This window comes from Phragmites australis, chromosome 6 (assembly GCF_958298935.1).
Source record: "Phragmites australis chromosome 6, lpPhrAust1.1, whole genome shotgun sequence".
Taxonomy (NCBI): domain Eukaryota; kingdom Viridiplantae; phylum Streptophyta; class Magnoliopsida; order Poales; family Poaceae; genus Phragmites; species Phragmites australis.
In genome coordinates this window covers 10,187,050-10,196,894 of record NC_084926.1, presented here as the reverse complement: position 1 = coordinate 10,196,894, position 9,845 = coordinate 10,187,050, and the positions used below count along the sequence as shown (strand labels likewise).

At 46.8% G+C, this 9,845-nt stretch overlaps 2 protein-coding genes across 2 annotated transcripts; both read left to right on the top strand.

Annotated features, from left to right (window-relative positions):
* The first annotated feature begins 7,175 nt into the window (after positions 1–7,175).
* On the top strand, positions 7,176–7,947 carry LOC133921608 (probable lipid phosphate phosphatase beta). The gene has a single exon (XM_062366552.1). It carries the CDS (start codon positions 7,264–7,266, stop codon positions 7,867–7,869), a length of 606 nt encoding a protein of 201 aa, XP_062222536.1. The 5' UTR covers positions 7,176–7,263; the 3' UTR covers positions 7,870–7,947.
* A 661-nt stretch (positions 7,948–8,608) lies between these two features.
* Positions 8,609–9,571, top strand: LOC133921609 (vesicle-associated protein 1-3-like; the record flags this gene model as incomplete). The annotated part of the gene is made up of 4 exons (XM_062366553.1): positions 8,609–8,740; positions 8,852–8,936; positions 9,047–9,150; positions 9,253–9,571. Coding segments are annotated over 4 exons (507 nt in total), but the record flags the coding sequence as incomplete, so codon positions are not given.
* Positions 9,572–9,845: the final 274 nt, after the last annotated feature.

Genomic DNA, 9,845 nt, shown 5'->3' with positions numbered 1-9,845 from the left:
CGAAACCCTCTGCCACTTCGAAGGCTTAAATCCTCAATTACGTAGAGGTCTAAAACCCTCTGCCACTTCGAAGGCCTAATACCTCGATTGTGTCGAGGTGCAAAACCCTCTGTCGCTTCGATGCCCTAATGCCTTGGTTGCGTCAAGGTAAAAACCCATTGTTGCTTTGAAGGCCTACCTGCCTCGGTCGTGTCAAGGTCCAAAACCCTCCGCCACTTTAAAGGCATAATGCCTTAGTCGTGTCGAGATCTAAAACCCTCCGCCACTTTGAAGGACTAATGCCTCGGTCACATTGAGGTGCAAAACCCACCACCACATGGAAGGTGTAAAGCCTCAATCACGTCAAGGTAAAAACTATCTGCCACTTCAAAGGCATAATGCCTTGATCGTGTCGAGGTCTAAAACCCTCCACTAATTCGAAGGCCTAATGCCTTGGTCACATCGAGGTAAAAACCGTCTGCTACCTCGAAGGCCTAATGCCCTAACCGCGCCGAGGTCCAAACCCTCTGCCACCTCGAGGGAAAACATGCCTTGTCCTGGTCCATCATTGCTCTGGTCGCACCTAACACACCTAAGTGTCCAAAGTGTCCATATAGTCACACGCTCTGGACGCTAACTAACACATCATGAGAGGGGGCTGGGAAAGGGGAAGCTTCTTTAGCGTCCGTGCAAGCAAAATTAAAAGGCGAGATGGGAAGCAAAGGTCGACGTATAACAATCTTGTTTTCACATGATGGGTAGAAATGGTACTCGGCCTTGTGCCTTATAATCAATCCAGTCCTAATAAGCGAGCTAAGCCATCGTGCCTTCCCGAAGTACCATAGGATATGGAGGACCGTCTTTGCTCACCGGAGCCGCCAGCCCTGCGACCATAGCGGTGTATGGAGCGACGGTGTAGGAACCCCTGGCGCAAAGACCTCTTGCCGAGGAGATGAGGGTTCCGCCTGGAAAGGGTAAGAGTCGAAGGTTGTAAAATCCAATTCCTCCTCTGATGACGACTCTTCCCCAGCCTTTACATCCTCCATCTTGGTCCATGCCATGACGTCCTCAAGGATGTCTGAAGACACCGTCCCGTGGGGGTCCCGTGGGAGAACAAAGCGCCGAGAGTCACATGGGCCAGCGGCCTCAAAAACCCTTCACCACTCGTAGATCCCTATGGAACCTGGGCTGGCCCCCGAAGTACAAGTGGAGGGGTCCCCCGGCTCTTCCTTGACCAAAATGTTAGCGACCACCTCTGGATCGGCACGTCCTTGCAAGTTGCGAGGTAAGATGAAGCGCTCCCACCATAGGGGAGGTAGCTCAAGCCCGTGTGATTTAGATGCATCGGCCCCTCCACTAGAAGCAGTAACCCTAGCACTTAGGAAAGTTCTGCTTGCTGTGGGTCGCCAAACCTATATGCACAAATCTTGCTTAAGGGTTAGCTGTGTGGCGCACACATTCCAGCATAGCACATGGATAATTGGATAAAAGCATGAAGGAGACATAGCTCCACAAGATTTAGCGAACAAGTCAAGATACATAGAGCAGGAGAGCCAGAGTTAACACGGTGGGCCTCCGCCCCCTGCGGGAAAGAAAGAGAAACAAAGAAAAAAGAGGGGTAAAAGCCTACTCAGTGCTACACACCAGAGGGCCAATCCAGCGGAGCATTGCCTGCATAGATGCTATTCCCATAGAGAAATGTCCGGAAGAGGAGGTTGCCCCGAGGCGGTGGTGCACCTAAGGAGGCATCTGGGCATGGAGTGTAATCTCCCTTGGAGGGGTCTGGTAGGGAGCCCCTCGGGCGCTCGACTTCACATGATCTGCTATAAAATGTAACGTCACGAGTCATCCATGCTTCACCCATACTCCCTTGAGGAATTCGGGACTGGTTGATCCAACACTTTGAACTAGCAGAATCCAGCACGGTGCAGTAGTGACAACTAAAACATTGAGGCTACAAAGACGCTCGAGTTAGCAAAGGCCTCGGCAACGCTAGCCATCACCACCACTGTGGTCCAGAGCTGGTGTGGCATCAGGCCTAGGACCTCTGTGCTGGAGGGAAGCGGCGGGCCCTCGGCCTTGAGGCCACCCAAAGCCCCCTTAATGTCCTGGGCCGCCTCCGTAGTGCTTCCTTTGCTGCCCGAGCTCCCCCCATTCTTGTAAAGCTACGGCCACCATAGTCCGAAGGTCTCGGGTTCCACCTTCTATTGCAGCACAGCCCATGATGGCATGGTTGATAGACACCTCCACCACACGGTGGGCTTCGGTAGCCTCCCGAGCCGTAGTCTCCGCGCACTCTTGGCGCATTGTCTACTCCTACAGATGACCCTCTGTAACCTCCGCTCACCTCTTGGCCTCCGCCAAAGTGCAACAGAACCCTGTCTTGGGCCGCCGCAAGGGCCCATCATTGTGAACAGCCTAACGCCTTCGCTAGGAGCAATGGCTGCGAAGCACAACAGAGAAAAGGTGATGTTGGCAGCTCGAAGGTGGAAATTAGAAAGGCATCATCCCAGAACATACCTTTCAGGCTGTCACTCTAGACGTGCGTCACATCCTCTATGGGCCTCCGAGCAAGGGATAGTTCAATCTCCTTGCTCCTAAGGAGAGACAAAGCGGAGGCAAAGGCGCTCGATGCCTCCAGGCAGAGTGCGAAGTCATCTGGCATCTGGACCTCGAAGCTCAAAGCCCACTCTAGGATCGTTGAGGCAATCGCCGTGGAGTGTCTGACTCCACCAGCACCAGTCACAAGGCCCAGGTCAAGGTCCAGAGCGACGCCCAGAGGCGGTGAAGCTGTCTCCTCCAGAGTGGCTACCTCAGGAACCTCCAGAGGAGGTGGCATGTCCTATGGAGGAGCTAATACCTACGGAGCTGAGGCCGAAGACGGGTCCATTTCGACAGCCCCTGTAACCAAACGTACCAAGAAGTCATGATCCTTATGTTTCGGCACAGAAGGATAAAAAGAAAAGAGAGAGGGGGGGGGGGGGGGGGCAGCCACTACTTACCCATGTGTCGATACGGTCGGAGGGACCGGATTTATCAAACATCGACCTCTCTGCTTGGCTAAAAATATTTAATCGGATATTCTGATGTGTTGAAAATTCTAGAGCCGAGACACTGTACAAAATGTCAAATTTTGACGTGGCAATATTTTACAGGGCTGACTCTATGTCTTGGTTGTAAAGGAAGACCTGTATCCCTATCAACCCCATAGAGATATGTTTGTACACTTACACTTTGAATAGCAATATAAATGTTGATCCATAGCCATTATACCAGGAGGGAGATCTTTCCATTATCAATCTGAGCATTCTTTTCTTCTCCACTTCTTCTTCAAGTTTGAATGATTCTAGTGAATTATTAGCTCTCGCCACACTATGTTCGTAAAAGCGTCAACAATCTGTATTGTCATTTGGTTTTTGCAAATGATATTGGTACATGCATGCATCTTTTCTTCAGATATGCCACCACTGTCGGATTCTGATGGATATAGCGACGGCAGGCGGTTGGGGCCTTCGCATCCCATGCATGACATCGCCGCGTGCGCGCTCCAGATTCCAGGAACACGGCAGAGAGATGTAGCTAGAAAGATGCTCCCGGGCGATGAGTTGTGACGTAATCTCAGGCTTGATTTTGCTTGCATATCAATAGTCGTCTAACTGTTGCAGCGGTCCATCGCAAGGTTCCGTCCCTAGCTTTCCATGCGTGATGCGCGCGCGCGATGGAACACTTCTTTCAGCTCTAGGCGGCTAGCGTAGGGAGCTTCAATCTTCTGCAGGATTGTAGCGGTTCGGTACGAAAGTTTGGCAGGTTAGGCTGGACTTTTGTTTGGAGACGACGACGTATGATTTCGATCGGAATGTGCGGCCTAATTACGAACCGAAATTAATTGGATGTACATCGGAGTAGCTATAGACAAGCCTAGCTAATTCCAAATGCTAGACTTGTGGCATGCATACCCTAACAAGAAACATGCGACCGGGAGTAAATAACTCCTACTATAATCCAATATACTATATATACTCCTACGATCTAAAATAAATATCGTTTTAGGATGTATACAGTCAACTGTTTTAAACTTTGGCTATAAATTACTACATCTGATTACAAATATATGTCGTTTTAGACTTGTGCACAAGGATTAAGAAAATAAATCAAATGAACTTGTTGCTCTTTATTTATTCTGTATTAGAAAATATAACTCATTCATCTGTGAGAGTTGTAGCATTTATTAAATATGGTAAGAAAGGAACATAAGAGAAAAAAAAAACATAGAAGTTTAAAAATAACTTATATTTAGAGAATAGTTGAGAAGATTAAAACGACATATATTTACAATGAGAGGAGTAGTCTTTATATACTAAGTTTAGATAGTTAAAAATGATATATGTAGATTTATCTCGAAAAATATTTTATAATAATATACTTTTGGTATGTTTTATCAATATATTATAACAAAAGTAGTAGTCAAAATTAAATTTTGATAACCATGTCGATATCTAAAATGATAATTATTTTGGACGGGAGGGAGTAGTATTCTACTAGCACTATGTTCCTCTCAAAGTGCGAACGAATTTACAGCAGGGTTCATGAATTCGTTCGGCCGAAATGCAGTGAATGGTGAATTCTCTGAAATTTGAGAATATCGGTACCAATTTGGTGAAATTCGGTAGAAATCAGATAAATTTTGCCAACTTTTCGAAATTTTAAATTTTGAATTTGAATTGGACCCAAATGCGGTCCCATCCTGAATACGGCGCGAACCGAATTTGTTGAAAACCGTAAATTTCAAGCAGTTTTTGACGAATTTATTAACCCTGATTTACGGTCTCGAAAGGAACAGCCTCAGTTACCACAGAAGTACGCATGGCGTACAAGGAGCTAGCACTAACTTGAATTCGTATTTGAACTAAAGGCCGGCAAGTATGCATTGTGCCAAAAGTAGCGTTTCTTGTCCTCGCAGAGGGACAGCACTACCGCACTTTTTATCACATACGCACGAGTTTTTATCAAAGGTTCATGCGTGCGCTTTCTCGTTTCAATTTGATAAGGGGAACAAATAACTCTACACGCCATTTGAATCGTTCTGGTAATGAAACCAACACAAGGGAATATTCAGCTGCTAAGCAATGTGGTCACAGCCGATTTAAGAGCTTCAAGTTTAAGTACTACGCCTATAGTACTGTGGTACTCTACAGTATCATATACGTTTAAATTTCAAAACGGAGTCAGTCAGCTGAATTAACAACAAGAGATCGGTAACAGAATGCAAAGCCCAACCAAGCATTGGAATCTGAAACTCCCAAGCCGTAAGATACTCAGCCCAAACCAAGTTCGAGGGGGATTTGAACGGAGCGGTGGGAATGCCGAGGAATCGTCGCAGGAGTCAGGGGACAGAAGGTTTTCACGGCCCAGCCTTTGCCTGCTCACGCCTGCGCGCGTTTGTAATGCGCGGTGCCCGGGCGTGCGCGACCGTGCCAAATGCCCATGCAAAGACCGTGTCCCTCAGGAGGCGGCCTGCCGCGCGCCCACTGCCCCATGCGTGACGCTCTGGCTGGGGAGCCTTTGAAGCGAGCTGAGGCCTCGATCCGGCGGCCGATGTCCAGTGGCCGTATGCTGTAGCGGCCTGGATGCCTGGTCCTGGGCTCCTGGCAATTCAAGTGGCCTATGTCGCCTGATGTGCTGCGGAATTGGCTGTTTCTTGAAGACGCAGTGCTAATATCCTCTTCTACCCTGCACGCCTTACCGCCGTTTTGTCCCCGGCCTTTCACTTACTACTTCGTTCATGTAAAAATGACAAGGAAACGGGTGGCAATTGGTAAAGTTTATCACTTTCCTCCCAACTAAAAAGCTCCAGGATTTTGACTTTTTGAGAAAAGATGTCAACCGGCAAATAAATGCAGGAAACACGTACAAATACGTGAAATTTTGCCACCGAGGCCTCGTTCAAAATTCAAAGCACTACGTACTGAAATTCTGAACGGTCGCAAATATCAGATCGACCTCCTGATCGCTCCTCCAGGCGACTCAGGGGGGCTACCACGCGCCGCCAGAGGCTTCCACCTCGGGCGTCCTCCTCTTGCCTCTGTCGTCACCCGCGTAGGGATGAAAACGATAAAAAATGATTAAAAAATGTTCTAAATCACTTTCTGTTTTATATTTATTCTTGGAATCAAAATCGGAAATGAAAATGTCGGATACAATTACGATATCAGAGGTATCGGAAACTTAAAAAATAAAGCAATCGGAATGAAAACATATCGATTACGGTCGAGAACTTATAGTTTAGATCAGAAACACCGTCCAATAAAACATGACTCAAACGATAAGTGTCCATACAACTATTAAGATACATTTAAGTCTTAACTTAACCATACAAAATAATAACTCGTCAATACAATGATACTAGTCTTAACTTGGCCATACAAGATACAATATATTCACACTAGATAAATTATCATCCATTCAATATGTTGATACCTCAATTCAAAACTATTCCATAAGTGCCACAAAATATACTACAACATAAAAATTACAAAGAACCCATCTATTATATAAAAAAATATAAAATAACTAAGGTGCAATTGGACATCTTACTATTTTAAAACCTCTTGTCTGGTATGGAGTCGAGGCCTACCAAAGTTAGAATGGTCTGAGTATGGAAGAATGGAAATTATTCGGAATTTACTCAGAATTTTTCGGTGAAATATGGTATTTTGAAAATATGGTCAGAAATTAGTTTAAATCGTTTTTTATTTGTTTTCATATTTGCCGGTTCAGAATAGATCTGATTTTATATAAGTTCTAGAAAATAAGAAAGATAAAATAAATTAAAATATGATATCGATCAGTTCAAGATTTTACCATTCCACTTTTATCCCTACACCAGCATGGTGACGGCGGTAGGGACTCTAACGCTGTCAATCCATCTAGTTCGGTCCCTTCTCTTTCGCGAGATCCGTTTTCGCTGCTTCCAATCTGGCCATGTGGTTCCGGCTGCATCTACCGTACCGAGTGTCTTTACTCTGGATGTTAGTGTAATAGATACATGTATTCTGAACATCTTAATGTGCTGGTGTAGAGATCGAAAATTATAAACTTCAATTATTAGAAAAACGTACAAGTATTACAATTCCCGTCTAGCTGCGAACATTTTGGGTTTGGGCCCAACATCTGAGCGAATAGAAGGCCCAGAAGACCAAACCAACCGAAGGGAGATCATTCGGATCCTCTCCCGAGTCCTAGGCCAAGCCAATCCCCAATCCCTCGCCACTCGCCACTCGCCGCATGGCTCCCGCATCCACCTCGCCGCCGGCGCCGGCGAAACCCACCCTCCTCAGCGGCGTCGGGGGCCTTGACGCGGCCGTGTCCCTTCGCCTCCACGCGCTCTTCCTCCCGGTGCCCCGCCTCCTCCTCAAGGCGTTCGATGTCGCCGGCGACGGCCGCATCTGGCTCCCCATCCCCATCTCGCTGCTCCTCCTCTCGGCCACCCCTGCCAACTCGTCAGGGGCGGTCTCCCCACTCCTGGTCGGCCTCGTCGTGGGCCTCGTGATCGACCTTATCCTCGTCGGCCTCGTCAAGGTTGTCGTCCGCCGCCCTCGCCCGGCCTACAACGACAAGGACATGTACGTCGCCGTCGCCGCCGACCACTGGTCCTTCCCCAGCGGCCACTCTTCCCGCGCCTTCCTCGTAGCCGCCTTCCTCGCTGGTGGCGGCCTCCACCGCGAGGCGCTCTTCCTCTGGGCGGCCGCGACGTCGGCGTCCAGGGTGCTCCTTGGCCGGCACTACGTCCTCGACGTCGTCACGGGGGCTTGCCTCGGCGTGTTCGAGGCCTGGCTCAGCTCCCTGTTCTTGAGATTCATGTGCGCTCACAGCAGCTTTCTTGTATGCTAGTTCATGTCTATGTACGATCATTTACACTGCGAATCTGTGATAGCATTGTTGTTGCAAAGTTACAATTTTGGTAAGCAATTCGAGTTTGCTGAACAGGCATATCCTTGTTGAATTGGGCACGAGAAAGAGGAATTCTCTCTTAAAGAAAGAGCAATATTTTGTTAGAATGGTCGCTACATTGTTGAAAACCACCAATTGTTACAAACAAGTGGTATCTATCTTGCTGCTGGTGGAGTTATTAGCACAGATTTAGGATATTTTTCAGTGTGCTGGTGGAGACATTGTACCTGTGAGCTTTGATTTTGAAAGTTTCTGAAGAAAGTAACGTGGCCAAATCAAGGATTTTCGTTTGAATGGGATGTCAGGGTAGGATGGACTATATGCATTGCTGCAAGAGGCCTCGATGAGAAAACAAAGATTCCTTGAGGAGGAAATTTGGAGCCTTTGGCTGCAAGATCTTGGATAATGCAACAATAGTGCACCAGCTAGTATCTTGTTCTTGGTGGATCGTGACATATCCTTTTGACAAAGTGGGAGCTGGAACTGCAAAAACTGAAGGAGCTTGTTTCGATCGTTGTTCCTTGATCGGAGCCATGAGTAACACGTGGAATCTATCGGATTCCGATCGTTGTTCCTTGATCGGAGTCATGAGTAACACGCTGCTTCGAATCTACCCTTCCGATTTGAAGATGCCATGCAAGTGCTTCGAGAAATACTCCTAGTTCTTGGTGTTTCTTGAAGCGTGCTTTCGGCTCATTGGACAGATCGAATCCTTGCTGTTTCAACGCTGCTCTGGGCAGTCGAGCTCAGAAAGCAGAATTCTGGGTGTATGGAGCTCGTTAACAAGATCGATCAGCCCGTGGCCATCAAGGTAAGAAATTCGGTAACTTTTTTTTGGGGGGGGGGGGGGGTGAAAGATGTAATCTTGCTCATATGAGTCAGGCTCAAGGGATTGATTTCCTGCGTCCCGCCCAATCTGTAGGTGAAGACGACGAACCCTAAGAAGTACTCGGTGCGGCCTGCCTCCGGCATCGTGCTGCCCAGGGGATCCAGCGTATCACAGGTGCGTCTGCGGTCTGCTGCATGCATCTGCGTTGTAATTCTCAATTAGTGCATGCATCGTCCTCATGTTCTATTTGTTGTTGCTACGGTGAAATCTGTACAGTTACCATGCAAGCGCCGAAGGAGATCCCTCCAGATTACCACTGCAAGGACAAGTTTCTCGTTCAGAGCATTGCAGTGGAGGATGGGACAACTCAGAAGGACATTGTCCCTGACATGGTCAATTCTTGTAGCACCCGAGTTCATGAAGGTTCAATGGCAGTGTGCAATGATGCATTGTTACAATGAAGGTTGTGGTAGTATAAATGTTGTGGCTTGTAGTTCAGTAAAGCGCCGGGCAAGGTAGTGGAGGAGTTCAAACTGAGGGTGGTCTACGTCCCTGCCAATCCTCCCTCACCTGTTCCTGAGGAAGCAGAGGAGGATAATGAATCCCTTGATTCAGATGTGGACCATGAAGTGGAAAAACCATCCACGTCCAGTGCTGCAAGTACAAACGTTACTGTTTGACGCTGTAAGCAAATGATGGCATGTTCGTTCCTAATGATTGCCTTCCATTGCTTTTCAGGCATCAAGGCATGTATCTACTACACATGGAGCACAAGCTTTGCATGATATATTATCCACAGTCTATTATCTATTACATATATTAAAGGACCAAAATTAGAGCAATTTTAGGGTTTAAATTACTGTAGCTACTGTTTATATAGGTCCAACGTATATGTACATGTATATATATGTGTATGTATATATGTATATGTGTATGTATGAGTACATATATATACGCATACATATATATATATATATATCCATATATATATGTACACATATTTTTTCTGAAATTCTAGAAAAATAACAAAAGGAATAATAGTTATATTGATAAATCAGCTAAAATAATCAAAAATGTATAGGAAAAT